We start from the raw sequence: 21,486 nt of genomic DNA on the forward strand, positions 1-21,486 counted from the left end.
TTGGGGTTTAAAGTCCATTTCCAAGGTCCTGTGCCACCCTCCATTGTGCCTCCAGGAGCCAATCCCCCTTTTCATTTTTGTGGTATTTAGTTGAAAAGGATCACACATTAAAGAGCCAAGAAGAACTGGCTGACAAGGTCCTGACTCCATGATTGCGCCAGCAACATACAATCAGTCATGTCTGGTAGAGAATTTGGCTTCTTAGGGTCCCTCAAGCTCCTGGTTAACTTTCCATCATCACATCACGAACCACTTCTACACTCTAAGTGATTTTCATTACTAGGTGAATGTATGGCATGAAAAGCTGGAGACCTGCCTCCTTGACATAAGCACTTGGATGTCTGCAAACCTTTCCTCAGTTGTTTAACTTACAGTTTGCTAAGTACAATTTCTTCTTGGGGACCTCTAGTTTAACTCAAGAACATATGAATGACTGTACAAAGCATCTGTTCTTGCAAAGTGCCTTGGAATGTTCTTTGCCTAAAGAAAGGCACTATATAAAGCAGAAGAGGTTTGTTTCTTGCTGACCTTCCTTTTCTACTAGTATGTATAGTAAGCTTTTCCCTTTTTGGTTTTCCCTTTTCTTCTGACAGACCAATGCCCCTGTGCAAAGCTGGCTAATTCCAATTAGGTAGACAGTGTAGTCTAGTGGCAAACCATTGGACTCTAAACCCTGAGGTTGCAACTGCAGTCCTTGCCGCTTATGCATGATTTGCCACTTTGAAGTAACTTGCTTGTGCTTCAACAAACTACCTAACTATATATATTTTTTATTTATATACACATGATATAGAGCCACCTTAATGTATGTGTCTGTCCAGTTGCTATGTCTCTGTTATATGCCATTTTGAATGGGATATGTACTGTAAAAGCACTGCTAATGTTTGTGATGCACCATCTTTCGGAATTAAAAATTAAATTTATTTTAGTACAACATGAATTACAAATTACATTTCAATAGATAGTGCACTGAAAACGTTAATGCTGAGGTGTCCTTAGATTCAAACCCATCTTAAACAGGTAGTACAGCTAGTATTAACACTACTATTGAAAATTCAATAGCAAATGCCATATAACTGAGGCAACATTCAAACCGACACTATAACTTAATAAAGGAAATTTAAAATGTAGGAAATAACAAATTAGACAATAGTATAAAATGTAGGTACAATTGAGGGCTGTGCAGGTATTGTAGCCCTCAATGTACTGAGTTCAGTAGGCTGGTTCTAGAATGTTTTCAATCCACCTCAGGGTTGTGGGAGCCAGAGTCTATCCCACCAGAAATCGACAAAAGGTGGACAATGGGCCTGGATGGGATTCTAATCCATCACGGGGACCACTCTCATTCACACTCACACACACACACCATATTCAAACACAGTGACAATTTCCAAGTACCAATTAACATAACCTAAAGAAATAAATTAAATCCTTTTGTAATTCCTTATGTGTCTGAGCATGTCATGAAATGGGACTTGCAAAGCTATTCAGTTATGACAAATGTTAGGGAAAAGCTTTATTATAGCGTCACAACATTATGGATATCAGGAGAATGTGACATTCAGATGGTAAATTATATGGTGACCAGATTTTTAAAGTCCCAAATCAGAACACTTGTGTTGCATGTATGCCGATATATAAAGCCCATTCTCATTAGTTTAATGTCTGTTTTACCATAAACACCAAAGTACTTTCACAAATAAACAAAATGGCAGTGCTGTCTTCTTTTTAGTTGTCCTTGTAATGCTATTCAAATTCAGCACAAGTTCTTAATAAAGCATTCCCCATTAAAGTTTTGACTGTGTTAATATTCATATAACATGTGGGGGTTATGGGGTTTTGTACTCCTTGGAGTTTCATAAATATAATGTGAGAATGCACGTGCCAGCAGAGAAATGTTTAATTAGATGGGCAGCCTGTTAAGACAGGGACATTTTGAAATTCTTCAGTTATTTATCAGATCACATAGAATGAAACTGGAACTTTTTGCTGTCATCGGCATATCTAGTCACCCTAGTAAACTGAAGTGTCAGTAAAACAGGGACTCATCATAAACTGCAGATAATGGAGCTAAGAGGTTGGTTCAGTTTAGGGTAAATATTGAGTAAATGTTTATTTGCTCTGTGTATTGCAACTTAAAGGCCACATGGTACTACATTTAAATCTAGGTAAACTTTTGATTTCCTTGTTTGAATTTTATACTTTTATGCTTAGGAAAATCATCTTACCTGTTACGACTTATCAAGTATTCAGAGAAGTGAGATGCTGATGCACTGCTTCTTTTCTGTTTACACTAGCTGCTGGGAAGACTTCATGAAGCAGAAACATCTTGCTGAATAGACATTCCCGCATGCACCCATCTTGACTTGCCAATGGAGGATCGTCACCTCACATGTGTGCAAGCAGCCAGTGACAACAACCTCCTACAAGGTGAAAGCGGTTTATGGCTATAGGACATGAAAAAGAGGAAAATATACAAAATATAACAGTTGGTGTAACCGCTGTCAAGGTAAAATTGGAACAGTTAACTAATTAATAGATGAAGTCATAAGGAACGGTTCTCTGTTTTAAGGTAGATGAGCTCACAAATTCGCCGATACTGTTCAATACGAGATTTTGAAATTTTAAAAATGTGTACAGTGCAATCTATTCAAGATATGTTGATGAAAATTGAACTGTCTTGACAAACTTCCTAGAAGAATAAGTGTGCAACATTTCAACATTTCGAGGGGCTAAGCTTTTTCATGCAGACAGAGAGATGAACAAACAGGCATTGGCTATTGCAGGAGGTGCTTTGGGTATTATATGCAAATACTCCTAAAAAGACAGTTAGAGGGAGTACTAATCTCAATCAGGTCCATTAAACATTCTAGTGATCTGCTCTTATTAATACAGTAAAATGATAGTAGGAGAAAACCGTGTAAATCAATAAAAAAATTCCATTAACAGCTTTAAAGAGGAAACACTTGGCTTCCAGGACTTGAGTTTGAGACCCTTGCAGTCAGACCATCAGCCAATTACTAGTGAAATTCAGTGGGCTACACAGAGATTAGTACTTTATCTATCAGTCTTTTTATTTCTTATCAGTCTTCTATTTGAAATGTCCTTTTTCAGGTTATAGAGTCGGGTCTATAATCCATTTGTTGAAAAGAAAAATCCAATGCATTTCATTAAAACATATAACACATGCCTTGGAATGGATTAGTGACTTGTAGAATTTATGTTTATGATGACATTCATCCGTCCTCAACAAAATGAACATGAGGATTTCGGTGTACTCGAATGAAAAGTCAAATTTAAAAAAGGTGATTACAAGAAAATCTGGGCATTGTCAGCATGGAAGTGACCTAACACTTGTGATGAAGAGTACAGTGAGATATGCCAAGACAGAGTAAAGGACCAGCCAGAAAGTCAGAACATGAAACATTAGTACACTGCTTACTCCTCTGGCACTCTTTCCATTTCTGCTGACTTTCATACCACACTTAAACTAATGCTCACCAGTAGGAAGACCAGGAGAATGACCCTTAACTCAAAAGTCTACGGAACGTTGCGGTACCTGCCCGCCCAAAAAATGCTGCCTTCCCTATTGGTCATTTTCAGCGATCAGTTTTTTAAACCCCGCGCGCTGTTGCCAAGAGAGACAGTTCACGTGTTTACTTTTAAATCGCTACTTCCGGTGGCGTACCTCTGCTGCCTCTTTCATAATGCTTCTGTTCGGCACTGGGCGTCTTCTCGAATCGTCACCGTGAGGCTCCACCTGCGCTGTAACTGTACAGCGAACTGGGTAGGCGGCACGCCGCGAAAGAACAACTTCGATTTAGGAAGGAACCATTTACGCGAGGAGGGGTAACTTTAAAAAGAACGAAATAGTTGTAATAGTACAATATTTTATATGACAAAACAATGATTTAAATAAATATTAGTAATACATTTTTATATCCGACGTGTTTTTTCACTGGAAATGTGCTTAAAGAGTCAGTCGTTTCGCGTTAGTTTATTATTGGGCCCCTCCTGTTTGAAAGAAGTGGTTCATCCCATCGCGAATGACAGCCGCTGTCAAAACATCAGGTAATTAAACTGTGAAGCGAAAACAGCAAAGTAAGGGGCATCAAACTCCAGGTAAAGGAACCGTTTATTCTCTTCATAAAAGAGTAAAGTCGAGCAATTTTGGAGTGTAAACATTTTATTATTAAGTAAACAGACAAGAACCGACGACATGTAGAGATTTTGTCGATGTGCAGTACCAGGGTGTGTTTCTTCAGTTACGTTTTGAGTAAGTTAATTAAAAGTCAAATTACGAACTTTTTTTATAATACACATTGACCCTTCTGTGTGATTTGAAACTTAATTGTTCAATCCCGGTTGCTGGAGCATCAAAAGGGTTAACGGATCGCCGATACTACGGGGTAATGGAAGATTAGTGAAACCTAGAAAGAATTTACCTGATTAAATTCGGTTTAAAAAGTCTGACAAAGCACAGTATGAATTAAATCAGCGTTAGCTTAAGTGAAGAGAAATATGTGATCAAAAACTAATGTAAAGCTTTCTCGGTTTCACTGATCTTCCATTACCCAGTAGTAGCATTCGTTATTGCATTAAGGGGTACAGGAGAGAGTTGGGCAAACCTGCAGCTTAATGTCTGCCATTGGCCAGTTCCACTAAGGCAAGTGATTTTAGCTATCTTAAGTACTGATTGTAGCTACAAAGATGTCATCCAAAAACTGGGTGCTGTTTAAAGCAGTACATTAGGTTATTTGAGTTTGTGCAGTTGTTTAGCAGGTCACTGCACAAACTAATGTATTCTCAACATTTTACCATGCGAGAAAGAAAAAAATGCGAAATTAATACGAAAAAGTATTGAGAACTTAAGTATTTTGAAGTACAGTACTGCAGATTTTAGAAATGTTGAATATTTTTTCTGTGCTAATGATTTGATATTATGATAACCAATCTAACGGTCAGTTGATTAAACGGGCTTGAGACTGTTACACAGTTTACTTGCCTTATGTCGAAACTTGTTTTTCTAGTTACGATTTGTTGGTTTATAATGAATATTGTTACTTTGTAAAATAACAATGTTGGATATTTATCGATAATCACTGCCAGATGTCTGCCTTGTTAGTTGATCTGGGACTGCTGTATTTGTTATGCACTGAATGGTCTCAAGGCTGATGTAAACTGAGCGATGAACCTGTAAGCCGTCCAGGACTGCAGCGTGACCGTGGATGAAAAATGGACGGATTAGAGACTTGACATGGAAAGTCTCTTACTTGAGTGCTCCAACTTTCTTTTGCGTTCTTATTATGATGGGTTAGAGGTGCCAATTAAAAACATGCAAACTGTCGTCAAATACAAGGGATATTATGTGAATTTGTAGTATATATTCAGAATTTCACAATTTTCTATATATTAATTGTTATTATTGCCTGCCAAGCAACAAGCAAAAATAATGTTCTCATTCTGCCTGCCACTGATTTAATACTGATTTACAAAAGAACGAGGGGATTTAAGTAGGAAAGCAATCCGTACCCAAGTGAAAACATTTAAATACAGTACTTAAATAACATAAAAAACATAAAAATACTTGACCATTTACTAAAGCTATAAAAGAGATCCCTTTATATAAATGTCTTTTTGATGCATACATATACTGCACATCCATCCATCCATCATCCAACCCGCTATATCCTAGCACAGGGTCACAAGGTCTGCTGGAGCCAATCCCAGCCAACACAGGGCGCAAGGCAGGAACAAACCCCGGACAGGGCGCCAGGTTTTAACTATTCCGTTTTTATTAACAAAATTAAATTCTGTAGGCGTATTGTTCAGTGACAATAATACATACTGAAATAAATAAAATTTCCTTAAAATACATACTTTAAGTAATATAATATGTACAAAAATATTTATCTGTAATACATATAAAACGTATAAAAGAAAATAAAATGCTTCCCATAATTACAAGCTGTCATATTGGTTATTTTTTTTTTCTAGAATGTACCTATCTGAAATAAAGTTTAATTGAAAAAGTAGTTTTCACCATTTCTCGAACAAAAACACACACACACACACATATATATATATATACAGACACACACAAAATCAATTAATTAATATACAAGAGCTTATAAGTTTTATAACTTTTACTCATTAATTGCACTACAGCTTTTTTTGCTAGTATGTTTATTCAGGTGTGTTTTTTATTTCAGTGTATCAGCTAGACATTCATAATTCCTGAGTTGTAATTATAAATATGGATTACCATTTTAATAATTCAGTGCCTGTTTCTTACCAAAGCGTACAGTATACTGTATGACACACACAAATAACAAACAGCACAATTCTTTAAAAAAGCCACCAATCCATCCAATGTTCATAAGATGTTTATCAAGAAGAAACAAGGCTAGAAGTCAAAGACAAATTTTGCTGTTTTCCAATTAAAAATGTAAACTGATGTACTTAATACAAGCTCACGGCCCAAACTAAAGGATTAAATAAAAAGGTCTGAATTAATTAAAGTGGCCTTTCTTGATGTTTGTCTAATTGCCCAGGTCAACTTCCAATTATTTTTTCCCAGTTTATTACTCCACTTTTCTTAACGTAAAGGCTATTCCAATAGTCTCTCGCTTTCTGGTAAAACAAGCCTCAGTTTACTGCTCTTTGTAAAAAAAACGATGTATGCTGGCTCAAATGCCATAATACTTTTGTTGATTATGTGAATTTTTCTTTGTTTTTCATTTTGTTTATGAACGCAAGATGTCTGTGTTATGTTCCATGTTTTGTGGGTGGCCTCCCAAGATGCAGGACCACCTGTCAACCACTGTTAAGAACTGCCCTTGACCCTATATATCCAGAGGCTCTCCCACAGTTCCTGGTTGCTCATTTCAAAAATGCCGAGGAGTGTTGAGTTCTTGTGCTTTTGTAAGTTTGTAGTATTTGTGATTCTTTGTATTTTTGATCTTCACTCTGTTTTCCATCTACTCTTTGAATATCTTTGTTGGATTTGGTTTGCCTTTGTCACAGGTGATTCCATTTTGCCTTTTGCACTCTCCAGAGCTGGCTTTTTGTTACAGAGGATTTTGTGAACTAATTGTTTTAAATGTATTTATAAAGATTCTGTTGTTACCCTTATACTAGCTGGGGTTTGGCTGTATAACCCCCTCTAGTGGGCATTTTAGAAATTGCCTTTGGAACTCTTGGCCTGAAGTAAAGCCAGGAAGCAAGAGATGAACTAAAATAAAAACTGGGTCATTAGTCTTTAGTGTCTTCTAGTGGCACCTCGCTTCACTGCAACAGGAGTTCTGTTTTTTATTTAGACAAGGCACAATTTCATAGGGTCATAATTGTCACGTGTACAGAATACAGTGAAATTGTTACGTGAATCCGCTAATCAACATGCAACATATTACCAATGTCCAGCATCATGATCAGTCAGCATAACAACTTTGAAGTAGAGATTGCCTGTATTTTTACATCTGGATGCTATAGCATCATCTGCTGCCCGAGATAATAGAAAACGATGCCTCAAAGCATTCCTTATCAATGCACAGACCCCACCCACTCCTCCACAAACACACTTGCAGGGGTTTGATTTCCTGACACCCATCTTAGAGGAGCTGTCGCTTTCTGCAGGCTGGACAGCTTACATCTTGCACTGGCCAGTGATACCTGTGTCATGTCTCGTGCCTTACTGAGTCACTCGTGCTGTTCAGTAATCTGCCACCATACAAGCTGAAAAGTAGGGGATGTTCAGAGACAAACTGCCTCAAGTGTGTTGTACACTTGTGTTCGATAAGCTTTTATAGACCGTGTCTGTCAAGCTAAGATAGGAATATGGACAGACAGGCATGTAGACCACCCTTTATGCTAATAACACTGTTGTGTTTTTTCTCTCCCAGTACTAAAAGTTTCCTTGAAATTCAAGACGTTGTGCAGGACAGATGGACCGAGAGCTTCCTGTCAGTAGTGAAGAGGAGGGTGATGATCTGCCTAGTCTGAAGACCCCTGAGTCACCCAGTGGTAAATAGAAATGTTTTGCTCTCTTGGGTTACCATAACCTCAAAATAACAGTGTCTGTGTCTTGGACATTAAAACAAAGAACAAAGGAGTTAGGCATATACAGCACTTAGGACCTGATTATGCCACATAAATAAAGAACCAATAAGGTGGGCTCTAACTGTGCAACTGTTGACTTTTTAAAGCATCATCTTTAGTCCTGTCTCAATGGTTCATTAAATATCCTTCAATCAGATGTTTATTGATATCATGACACATTTATTATACTAAACAAAACTCTGCAAAATGTCTATGTTATTTAAGCAGCGTGACTTAGTGTTTAAGGGCTAGGACTGGCAACCATGAGGTTATTGCTTCAGCCCTTGACACTTTCTCGCTTTATGACTTTGAGCCAGTCCCTTTCCTGTCGTGCCATAAATGCACATTGCAAGGCTCTGTACAAAATAAGAATTTCTAATTTTAATTCTGTTTTTCAGACCAAAAATCAGACTTCTGTGAATGCGAATTAATTAGACTTTGATTGATATCTCTCTATTATAATAAAAAAAACCTTGGGAGATGAGACTTTTAGAGAGACGGGATGTAGAGAGACTTTTTGGAATGAAGTCCCACAAGATGGTGACTTTTGCCGTTAGATTCTTTCAAGTCACGCCCTACTTTCGACCATTTTCAAAGAAGACCACGGCCCTCTCACCTCTCAGTCTTGTGAATGCTTTTGTCAGACACACTTCTTGCACTTTTAACTCTTATAAATTTTAACGTTTTCCTCACTTTAAGTTCCCAATTAAAGAAAACATATTAAGACCAAATCTTATTGAAGAATTTCATCACGATGGGTTATTGTGCGGAAGATGAAAATGACAACTTACAATATCACAAAGAATATCTACAACCGTTAACACCATCCGGTCTTCCACCGCATGAATTACTGTAGAAAGAAGGATGTATCCAAGAAAGGTAATGTTGTACATCTCCCACAGATAACATTAGACAACAAAGGAGATCTTGATATGCCATTCGTATTAAAACGTTAACAGTTTCCCGTTAGAATAGCTTTTGCAAAGACAATTAACAAATCATAGAGCAGAACATTCGAAAAAGTTGTTTTATTTAATAGAGAGAAAGAAACAAAATGCAATCATAAGCAGTTATACATTGCGTGGATGCAAATGTAACACTTGACATGAAAATTAAAATTAGCCCCACAGTGTCTCTAATCACTTTCTTAGAAAAGCCCTTGTAAGCTACATGAAAAAGTTCAACAATACAAACATCTCAGCTATCCTTTATCTGTGTTTTTGGTGATACTGCCTCCGATCAGAGATAAACTATGAATGCAGTTAAAAGGTTTAATTAATTAGCTAACACATAAATCGGACAGCTCCCTTTTTAAAAATCTCTCTTTATCTTGTACAGAGTTGCAAGATGGCTGTTGACAGCAGATAGCACGAGTTAGCAAAGAACCTTGAAAGGCATTCCTGTCCATTACAGAAGATTCACCCTGACTCACTCCCTCAAACCAGCAAATATGGCGTTCAAGAAAAAAAGCTAACTTTTCCTTAATTTTTTTGTGCTGGGAGAAAACTGTGGAAACCATATGCTTTGTCATTGGTTTCTTCTCTTTCTTCTCCTTTCAGCTTGTCTAGGTGTGATGAAGAGAGAAATAAAAGCGGATAATGACTGAAAATGGGGGGCACAATTCCTGCTTGACACTCGCAAAAACCTGGACTCAAATGGAGACTCAAAATGAACTTCAAATGAGTTAACAGGGCGGGCTGTGTGCTTGCAGCCTTGTCCCGTGGTAAACTGGCTCTTTACTAATTCCTGCCTTACCCACAATGATGCCTGCTAAACGGAAAAAGGCAATGTGTGTAAATGAAGTATAACAGAAAACATCTTATAACATTTGTAAAGTGGCTGAATCAAATATACAGTACAGATAGTTGCCCACAGTCACAATTCCATCTGACCTTTGCAGTTTTCACAGATTGTACAAAAGGAGGGTCAGGGGTAATCCAGTACTTCTTTTTTTACTGTACTTTACAGGTAGCCCTCCTGGACCTGGAAACCTGGCTGAAATAATGGAGATGGCAAGGAATGTTTCAAACTTGAGTATTGCCCATGAGATTGTGATTAACCACAATTTTCATTTTAAACAGAGGAAGCCTCCTACTGACAGGTATCTACCTTTTTATCCTCTCAACCTACTTTTGGACTGCTGACATGAACACTGAGCACTCAGGTATTAGGGTCCCCTGTTATTATTAATATTTGTTTTGAGAAATAGACCATTAGGGTACTTGATCCCATGAAGTGAAAGTGATAGTCTGTCTGCTAGAATGCCTCACTACTTCTTTGCCAAAACCCATTCTGTGGAGCTTGTGGCTGCTGCGTCATGGTGCCATGTATCATGTGGCAGCTGGCTTCAAGTATGCCAGTTCATAAAAGGCAACTAGGTTTTATTCCTCAAAGTATAGAAGTCACAAAAGGTCAGGAACAAGCAGACCACTCAACAGTAGGAAAATCACAAGACAAATGCAAGGTTGAGTACACAAGCAAAAGGTAAAAAAAATACTAGTTCGAAGAAATAGGAAGACTTTAACAAGCACAGTGGACTCAATACTACAGGAAAGATGCACAATGACTGAGCAAAGATTCAAAGTTAGGTCTGCCAGTAAGCTTTGTTGGAGTTGAAGAGCCAAGCACAGGTAGCATGTGGTGACCTTGGTCAATTTTAGGAGGAGGAGATATGAAGAAAAAACCTTGAATGGTCCTGATTTTGTTCTATTTACAGTTTCGAAGAAAGGGTGATGGAAATCATGCACAGGGCATTCTGGGATAGCTTGGAGGCTCAACTAGCTTGCAATCCTCCTGACTACACTAATGCCATCCGCTTGCTTCAGGAGGTTAAAGAGGTAAAACATTATAATGTTCTTCATTTAAGTCTGTCAACAAAGTTTCTTTCTTTTTTTGAAGGGTTGTGGCTCTTCTGTTGCGAGCGGTTTGCATTGAAATTTTCATTTTGTCCTTTAGACACTTCTATCGTTATTGCTTCCTGCCCATACCCAGCTGCGCTGCCAGATCAATGAAGTTCTAGACATGGACCTCATTAAGCAGCAGGCCAAGCATGGTGCCTTGGACTTGAAGCGACTCTCTAGTTATATCACTGCTACCATGGCAAGCCTGTGTGCCCCTGTCCGGGATGAGGAGATCAAGAGGCTGAAAGAATTGACTGACATTGTCTCCTTGCTCAGGTTGGTGATGTTAGCTTTGACTGAAATCCTAAGCTCCAATAAAAGTATTTTACCTTCCTGTAGTTGGCTGCAGTGGAGTATTGTGGGTCACTAGTGCAAGGTAAGAAGTATAAAGTAAATTCAAGTTCAAGATCAAGTTATTTACAGTGGAGTTTGAACTTGCGTGTATGATCAACGTACTACATGTTCCCACTTTCCTGTGCCATGATTAGCAAATACAGTATAACTTGTCAAATATAGACTTTATCTTGAAACCTGTGATATGCTGGTTGCTAGTAAGCTGCTTTTATGTTTTATTTGTAAATAGTCCATATGTCACTATTGGAAGATGTTCTTTAGTCTCACAATTTTGTCTCTGTATTTGTTTTAGGGAGACCCTGCGAGTCCTGAATTTGATGAAAATGGACATGGTCAACTTCACCATTCAGGCTTTCCGTCCAACCCTTCTGCAGAATGCTGTTCAGTATGAACGGGCAAAGTTCCAAGAAATCATTGACAAACAGCCTGGTAAGTGCCAATAAGGAAAGCAGCGTTTGGAGGAATAGCAACGAGACACTGCGCTGCAAATCTGAGTTTTAACACCAGAGGTCAGCATTGTGCTTTTTTCCATGCCTGTTCCACAATTCACACCGAAATTCAGTCAATCCTGAATTCAACCTGTGATGCAAAACCCTTGCCATAAGCTCTTGGTTGTTCGTCTAATTCATCAGGTATAGTGTAAGTCTCATAAACTGCTTGTAGTGGCCTCCTAATGCTTGTTAAGAGGAATCCACCAAAAAGGTTAAAGTTCACATAATGTTTTTGTATTTTTATGTAGCATTGTTCAATGGAAGTACATACTTCTAATTCATAGTGAGAAACGAACAGTATTGTTACTGATTTATTATTACATTATATTGTTATAATAAATACGCACCATCCTCCAATATCATTAATTGGAAGAGGAGCTGCATCATGGAACCAGTACAGTTTTAGGATGGATGTTAGGATTAGTGGTCAGTATGAATGGTATCAACATTCTAAATTTGCATTGACCTCATGGTGCTGCCACTCTACAAATAGGTGCTTCTCATTTCTTCAGGGACACACATTAATTAAGCCAAATCTCGGAGTTTCAAGTCAGCCTTTGTGCATTACATTCATATGAAAAGATGAATTATATAATGATCTCAGCTATTCTTTTCCTACAAGAGGACTGGCCATCCTAGCCATGCTCCTTAAATTAAGAGGGCGCAGTTAAATAACAAGAATTAGCTGTTTTATGATTACCTGCCACATTCAAGAAAACAATGTATTCTTGTTGCTCTTTAAAATTCAAAGTGTTCTTATGTACCTAAAACTTTTCCTTTGCTTTTTTTTTTCTTTCATCTACAATTCCTGCCTTATCTTTAAAAGTGAGAAAACCTGACAGTGCTTCAGCAGTACCCTTAGGTATTACCACAGATTTGTTCTTTTGTGAAATTAGTCTTCAAATATGATTCAAGAGATTATGCCGCAGAGTTTAGTGTTGACATGTCCATCAGTGTTATCTTTAGACTTCAGGCTCAACCAGAAGTACAGGTGATGTCTCTAGTAATCTATGGATGACTGATGAATATTTTCCTAAGTGTACTGGATAGTCAGTTCTCTTGAATAACATCATTTTGCTTTTTCCACTTGTATCTTATTAAGGGTTATGGAATGGCATGTTAGCCCACACGGGGCATATTTAGAATTCAGTTTCAGCGACATATCTTTGAACTGTGGGAAGTAACATTAATCAGTAGACCCAAACATATGAAGAATGTCCAAACATTTTACCAGAACCACCCTTGGTAGGAAAAAAATTAAGCACCATCATGTGTGTTGGAGTGGTAATGTATAGTTTCTGCCTGCACCATCATCAATAAAACATTATGATTCTGTAATGTAGTATAAAAAATAAGTGTAGCAGAAAGTACTTTTAATATTTTGTGATAGAAAGGGGTCTTTGTGGCACAGTTTTGCATCCCAGCAATCATAGTGGAGTTGAAAGCTTGATAAAAAAAATATTGACTATATTAACAAAAAGGACACAAAAGAGAAACCTTCACAAGAACTTGGGCTCGTTTCATTCTACCAGTTGAGCATTTGCCAAAAACTTTCTTTTCAATTTGAGATTCCATTTGTCTCCATACATGAGGTGGATTGAAAACTCAACCAAGTGTCAGGGTTCTGCCCATACTCTGTTTGGTACAGGGACTCTAGTTGCCCATGTACCCCTTAGCCTTTAAATGCCCAAAAAGGACCAAGTCTTATATTCAGCATCTGCTGCAATCTGCTCCGTTATAGAAACATAGTCCTCTGCATTCTTATTTTGCCCTGCTGTAGCTTAGAACTGTTGCCATATGTGCTAATTGCTAAACTGTCATGTCTCAGGCCCTATGTTTCTACATTGGCATGTGGAGAACTTCTCTTATTCTCTCTTTCTTGGAGGCATTCTTTGGAACTCTCCTGCCATGTTCAGACCTGGTGGTAACATGTTGCTAGCTTCACATTAACAAGGCATCACTACAAGCTGCTTACATTGGCAGTTTCCAAATATTTGCTCTGCAATTGGAGAGAGGGTACAAGTCTGAAATTAGGTGTTGCCAAAGCTTCTTCCATTTTAGTTCACTTTTTAGGGCTGCAGTCATACAGGACCAGATTTGACAATACTTCTAAAGTCTACTGGCTTACACTCCAACTGAGCTTTCTTAATGGTTAACTCGAGTATATAATTTGAATAATCATTTGCAGTTGGACAGACACCTGGTTTAATGTTTTTTATTATCATATGGTTACAAATAGTATAATGATTGACCTTATACTATACTATTATACTTATGACTGTGAGGAATGATCTTGGGGAAATACAAAATCAAGTCTTACCTTCAACAGGACAGAATCTGCAGGGAAGAAGAACTAAGGCAGATTTGAGTCTGATATGAAACATTGAAACTCACAGTTTCCTAAAACGTGGAGAGCCAAACCATGGTGCCAACACATGGTTGTCTTTAATCTTTATAACAAAAGAAAAAAAGGTCAATAAATGTCTTTGAAATATTTCTAATGCATAATACCCACTATTCAACAAGAATATAATGAATATAAATGAGCACAATTAAGCATCTTGAGCTCATGGCTGCTGTAGTGACCCCAGGGAAATTTGCAAATTAGCGGTAAGTTTGGTGTCACTTAGCTAAAACATATTCAATCAAAAACTGCTGCATTGAAAGTTTGGCCACAGACACCTGCTTTGTCAAATAAAGCTACATATAGTATTGTTATGAGCAAATGCATTTCACTCAATGGCTTCCATCTGACAATTGGGAACAATTCCACACTTGAAACAGAAGCCAGTGTGCCCGCACACTGAGGCAAGTGCACAAATTAAATAAGACCTTAATCAAAGTGTTTTCAAAGAGATGGATTCCATTTTTGAGGTACTCTACTGTTGTCAGTATAAGTCTAGGTGACCTCATCGCTGTATTGCTTGATTCCCTCTCGCCTATCTGTCTAAGGGAGGTGCTTATTGATAGCTAGCTTACTGAAAGTTAAAGTTACAAAATAGTGGTTCTTACACTTTTGATATATAAATGTATTTATTTTGAATTGGGTATTTTTTCTAAACATTTAGATAAGTTGTTATTTATTATGCTAAATTTATGCAAATATGCAAAAGGAGTCAACACAGCAGATTTAGGCAAGTAACTAAAGACAGATCTAAAGTTAGCCCGGTTATCCTAAACAAGAGCAGAATGTTGAAAGATGAGCTTCTGTAGCGTCCCCATGTGTTCAAATTCAAATTACAAACATCTTTGCCTAAATTCCAACAGTTTTCCAACTGATGAAACATAGTGAAGAAAATGGTTCCAAGCAATCAAAAGAGATAAAGAACCACATTTTGTATGTGCCATGACAGCACTTATGCTTGTAACTGGCACTTTAAATCTGTACATAAAGTTTATCTGCTGCCTTTAACTTGATGCTGTGCCCTTTTTAGCAGGAACAACTTTAGTGTCATAATGACGTGGGAATCGGCTTTTGAAAGGCCACATTTTGTGAAATGGTATAGATGAAGAAGAAGAGGAAAATGTGGAGTCTTTACTTACAGTAAGGGTCACGGTATATTAGTAGTGCACATGTTGGAAATGTCCAACAATGTCTGTGGAAAATGAATGAATGTATAAGTTGAACAGGGCAGAACTTGATGCTACCGTCACTGGAAAACCTGAATATATCCGTTAATTTTTTCCCGTAATACCACTTTGTGTTACTGATAAATTTCTAGCAAACATTAGGCATGAGGTTTTGAAAACCTTAAAATAAATTGAATTATGTGATTTAGGCTGTAAGAACCAAAATGATGATTTTTGTTGCAGGCCTCCTTTAGGTGTGGTGTCACTAACTGTTGGTAACACTTGATGCAGTGTCTCCTAACAGATGTCAGATCTCACTGGCTTCATAATGTCACACTTGGCTGCTTCACTGTGTCACTTATGTGAATTTTGACAGTGTTATGAGAAGTATAAAAAAGTATAAAGTACAGTATTTTGGATTCATAGCCTGCATATGCTCATTTATACATGATTTTATTTTTACAATTGTTTTGTACACCAATTTTCTTTGTGGATTATTCTTCATTACCTACAATGGAGTGTGTCCAGTTGGCTTTATTATGTCCATCATGTGTATTGATCTCTGTGCAAAAATTCCACACACATATACAGAGACAACTTTTTTCTAATTTTGGTTCTGTACATTACCACAATGAATTTTAAATGAAACAACTCAGATGCAGTTGAAGTGCAGACTTTCAGCTTTAATTCAATGCGTTGAACAAAATGATTGCATAAAAATGTGAGGCAACTAAAGCATTTTTTTAACACAATCCCTTCATTTCAGGGGCTCAAAAGTAATTGGACAATTGACTCAAAGGCTATTTCATGGGCAGGTGTGGGCAAGTCCGTCATTATGTCATTATCAATTAAGAAGATAAAAGGCCTGGAGTTGATTTGAGGTTTGGTGCTTGTATGTGGAAGACTTTGCTGTGAACAGACAACATGTAGTCAAAGGAGCTCTCCATGCAGGTGAAATAAGACATCCTTAAGCTGTGAAAACAGAAAATACCCATCCGAGAAATTGCTACAATATTACGAGTGGCAAAATCTACAGTTTGGTACATCCTGAGAAAGAAAGCAAGCACTGGTGAACTCAGCAACGCAAAAAGACCTGGACGTCCATGGAAGACAACAGTGGTGGATGATCGCAGAATTATTTCCATGGTAAAGAGAAACCCCTTCACAACAGTCAACCAAGTGAACAACACTCTCCAGGGGGTAGGCGTATCGATATCCAAGTCTACCATAAAGAGAAGACTGCATGAAAGTAAATACAGAGGGTGCACTGCAAGGTGAAAGCCACTCATAAGCCTCAAGAATAGAAAGGCTAGATTGGACTTTGCTAAAGAACATCTAAAAAAGCCAGCACGGTTCTGGAAAAACATTCTTTGTACAGATGAAACCAAGATCAACCTCTACCAGAATGATGGCAAGAAAAAAGTATGGAGAAGACGTGGAACAGCTCATTATCCAAAGCATGCTACATCATCTGTAAAACATGGTGGAGCCAGTGTGATGGCTTGGGCGTGCATGGCTGCCAGTGGCACTGGGACACAAGTGTTTATTGATGATGTGACACAGGACAGAAGCAGCCGAATGAATTCTATGGTGTTCAGAGACATACTGTCTGCTCAAATCCAGCTAAATGCAGTCAAATTGATTGGGTGGCATTTCATGATACAGATGGACAATGACCCAAAACATACAGCCAAAGCAACCCAGGAGTTTATTAAAGCAAAGAAGTGTAAAATTCTTGAATGGCCAAGTCAGTCACCTGATCTTAACCCAATTGAGCATGCATTTCACTTGTTGAAGACTAAACTTGGGACAGAAAGGCCCACAAAGAAACAGCAACTGAAAGCCGCTGCAGTAAAGGCCTGGCAGAGCATTAAAAAGGAGGAAACCCAGCATCTGGTGATGTCCATGAGTTCAAGACTTCAGGCTGTCATTGCCAGCAAAGGGTTTTCAACCAAGTATTAGAAATGAACATTTTATTTCCAGTTATTTAATTTGTCCAATTACTTTTGAGCCCCTGAAATGAAGGGATTGTGTTAAAAAAATGAAAATGCTTTAGTTGCCTCACATTTTTATGCAATATTTTTGTTCAACCACTGAATTAAAGTTGAAAGTCTGCACTTCAACTGCACTGAGTTGTTTCATTTAAAATTCATTGTGGTAATGTACAGAACCAAAATTAGAAAAAAGTTGTCTCTGTCCAAATATTTATGGACCTAACTGTAAGTCATTGTGAACGTTGTGAACTTTTATCCTTTGTTTAGAAAAGAAGCAAAAAGCTACAGTCAAAGCATTTTTAACTTTGTTTGTTGTCATAAACATACCTTCAAAAATATGAAACCGGGAGCATTACTGCATTACAGTGAATTTGTTCAGTGTAAGTTTTAAAACTTTTTTCACATTTGAACTCCTGTCCTTTTGGTGGCAACTGTGAGCTACTTACTTATTCACTTAACAAAGCAAGCGTCTGGTGCAAAAGACAACATGCAATGGTTGTGACAAATAACATTTACTTAATGTGCCACATGTATTGTTTCACTGAGGGAATTGTAAATGGTTGGTTCACTTCATAGTTACAGAAATTAGCAATCAGTATGGTGGATTCAGGTTCAAGAAATGTCTGGAGTACAATACAATTTTAACAGTGACCCTTGACACCAGTCCCTGCTTTGTATGACAGTGGAGAGACGACTGTTGTCACTAATCTGGTTTTGGTAACACGACATGTGTTCCTAGTGTTCTGTGTTCATAAGAATTCCGTACAAATGCTTTGAAATCATTTCAGCTTTATGTTTGGGGTGGACTGGCACCTCCTATCTTACCAGTATAAGAAAACCCCCACATATAATATACACTACGGCTGGTTGTATCTTGATGCCTATTTATGCAAGACATGAAGCTTTTTAGGGTTCCCCCACCATATTTATGGACTACTAACCAAAGCCAAAATAATTCTAGGCCATTTATCATGAATTTTGTGCCGGAAATTACACCCTTATGATAAAGCGTAAACCAGTAGGTGTCTCACCAAATATGATCAGAAGGACTTAAAGTTCTGCGGGCCACATCAGCTGACCCCAGGGGCTCACTTCGTACAGGGATTACGAGGACTCAAAATAACTCCTTTCCAGAAAACTTTGAAAAAAAATGAAGATCAATAATATAGGAATTTGGAGTATCGTTTTATGTTATCTCAACTTTTTTGATCACAAATATGAAGATATTTTTAATATATGATTCTTTACTGGTGGTCCTAACCCCCTAAGAGCCACTACTAGGAAGTTAAAAATGACATTTTTCAAACGTAACCATTTCAAGTTCATTGATTACACATATGATGTCGTTTTTGATCTTTTTAGCCCTCTATGGACCTCTATCAGAGGGTGCAAAATGAAAAATGTCTATTGCAATCGAGAATATTTAGACTTTAAACATTTAAACTGAAGCACATATTTTAATATTACACCAGTATGACACAGCTATTCTTGTTTATTGTGAACTTTTACCTCAAGAAGTAAATTATTCCTTTTCTTATGAACACCTTGAATTAGTGCAGTTGTTGACTGAAGTCTTACCAACACTAAATGTTTTTCTTTGGAAATGAAAGAAAAGTACTGCGGCAATAAGGAGGCTCTAATATTTGGTATAAATATAACATGGTTCATTAGTTCAATTATTAAGACATAGCTGACCACACACCCTTCGGCTCTTTTATTTTTCCCTCCATTAGGCAGATGACTTACTAAGAATATAAGGAACTTAAAGCCATTCTGCCGACACAGGCTGCACTAGCTCTGGAAGAAAGCAAAGGATTTAGCCCTCAGTGCCCTTCTCTAATGGGTTCCCTCTTCTTAACCAAGACTGCAAACCACAAATCCAATCATCCAGAAACGTTTCTATTGGCTCTTTTAACACTCTAATCAATTCTGTTTAGAGAGACGTCCTTGCTTCTTATCCTCAGATTCTGCTTAGAAATTTAGCTTTTATGCATTTTAAATTACCATTAACACTAAGTGAAGATTTAAAGTCCTCATTAAATTGTTGACATGCTAAATATATGGTGTTGTGCAATTGTCTTAGGCACCCCAGGTTTTTTAAATACATTTTGTTTTAGATATCTATTTTTGTCTTCGGCATTTGTGTGTCAGTAAAATTAGCTATTCAGAGTTTTATTTAACCAAAAATTAAATGTTTCAAAGAAATGTTTGTATTTTGTTCAAGAAAGCAACACATTTCAGTAATCAACAACTTTTCAGTTAAAAACTTGATTTATTTGTACAGTATGTGTATAGTCCACTGCATGAGTAAACAATGATAATATCCTGGTGCTAAGGATCAAAGACAACCCACGCCAATTGAACCAAACTAGCTAACTGAAACAGAGCGGAGTGGTGGCTCTGAGGCTAAGGATCTGCGCTGGTATCCCGAAGGTTGCTGGTTTGTATCCCCATCACTGCCAAAAGAGATCCTACTCTGCTAGGCCCTGAAACAAGGCCCTTAACCTTCAATTGCTCCAGGGGCGCAGTACAATGGCTGACCCTTCACTGTGACCCCAAGGGGTATGTGGAAACTAACAAATTCCTAATAGAAGAAACTGTATGAAGTGAAATAAAAAAAAAAATAGCTTACTGAAACAGAAACAGCTGTGTTGAGGGAATCAACCTGGACAAGGACAAACTAAAAGAGACACACGGCCAGGGTTTTAAATGACCATCTTAAGCAAGAAGAAGTTCTGCAGTACATAGTATGGCCCCATACAACCCTAATCTCAATGTCATCAAGGCTCTTTGGGATTACCTGGAGCGCTGGAAGCAAGTGAGACAACCAAAGTCTGCAGAAGAAGTGTAGCAAGAACTCCAACATGCTTGGAGCAAACTGCTGCCAGTTTTCTTATAAAACTGCACGACTGTGGACTGTGTGCAGTTTTAAAAGTTAACGGTGGTCACTAATTTTTTTTGATATTTAGGAACTTTTCCTTTTTTACTTTGCGTTACAGAATTGTGTTATAAGTGGGTTAGATATTTGCACCCTCGCTATATCGCGCTTTGACGTTCGCGGCTTCACTGTATCGCGGATATTAAATGTAAGCATATCTAAATATATATCACAGATTTTTCGCTGGTTCGTGGATTTCTGCGGACAATGGGTCTTTTAATTTATGGTACATGTTTCCTCAGTTGCTTTGCCCAGTTGATTTCATACAAGGGGTGCTTTTGGCGGATGGCTGAGAAGCTACTCAATCAGAGCACGTATTACGTATTAAATAAAACTCCTCAATGATATACGATATGCTTCCCGTGTGGTGCTTCTCATAGTTGAAAGCCCGAACAGCACGTATTGATTTTTGATTGTTTATCTCTCTCTCTCACTCTCTCTGACATTCTCTGCTCCTGACGGAGGGGGTGTGAGCAGAGGGGTTGTTCACACACTAGCCTAGAGGATATGGACGCTCCTCTTAAAAAATGCTGAAAGACTGCCTTCACATTGCTCCCTTCCTTGCAGCTGCTTTTTCTGGTGGTGCTTTGCATACTTAAAAGCCCAAACAGCCCTATTGATTTTTGGTTGTTTGCTTTTCTCTCTCTGACATTCTGTGCTCCTAACGTACACTCCTTTGAAAAGGAAGATATGTTTGCATTCTTTTAATTGTGAGAAAGAACTGTCATCTCTGTCTTGTCATGGAGCACAGTTTAAACTTTTGACTAAAGGGTGTTATTTCATGTCTAGAGGGCTCTAATAATGTTAAAAATTTTATTTTGAAGGTCGTAAACAGGTTTTCTATGCTCTAACTGCAAAAATATTGATTTATAAATAAAGAATCCTACTTCGCGGAAATTCATTTATCGCGGCAGAGTCTGGAATGGACTAACCGCGATAAATGAGGGTTTACTTTATATATATATATATATACACCGAGGTGTGGCAGAAAAGTAATGTGACTGATTTTTTGTTTACCAAAGTTTTTATTTTTTCAAACATCAATGTTATCCCCTTCAAAGTAGTTCCCTTGGGCAGCTACACACCGATGGAGACGTTGTTCCCACTGTTGGTAGCAGCGCTGGAAGTCTTCAACCGGTATG

At 37.8% G+C, this 21,486-nt stretch overlaps 1 protein-coding gene across 2 annotated transcripts in view; it reads left to right on the forward strand.

The window, feature by feature from the left end:
- The first annotated feature begins 4,041 nt into the window (after window positions 1–4,041).
- Window positions 4,042–21,486, forward strand: part of LOC120525943 (T-complex protein 11-like protein 1) — a 30,951-nt gene continuing 13,506 nt past the window's right edge. Inside the window, exons 1-6 of one of the 2 annotated variants that reach the window (XM_039748671.1) lie at window positions 4,042–4,122; window positions 7,902–8,022; window positions 10,066–10,198; window positions 10,814–10,934; window positions 11,053–11,273; window positions 11,644–11,780. In XM_039748671.1, coding sequence (XP_039604605.1) covers window positions 7,944–8,022; window positions 10,066–10,198; window positions 10,814–10,934; window positions 11,053–11,273; window positions 11,644–11,780 — 691 coding nt within the window. In that variant the 5' untranslated portion in view covers window positions 4,042–4,122; window positions 7,902–7,943. Of the gene's footprint in view, window positions 4,123–4,145; window positions 4,277–7,901; window positions 8,023–10,065; window positions 10,199–10,813; window positions 10,935–11,052; window positions 11,274–11,643; window positions 11,781–21,486 lie in introns of those variants that run through there. The other variant, XM_039748672.1, reaches the window with a different exon arrangement.

Source organism: Polypterus senegalus, chromosome 3 (genome assembly GCF_016835505.1).
Source record: "Polypterus senegalus isolate Bchr_013 chromosome 3, ASM1683550v1, whole genome shotgun sequence".
NCBI lineage: Eukaryota > Metazoa > Chordata > Cladistia > Polypteriformes > Polypteridae > Polypterus > Polypterus senegalus.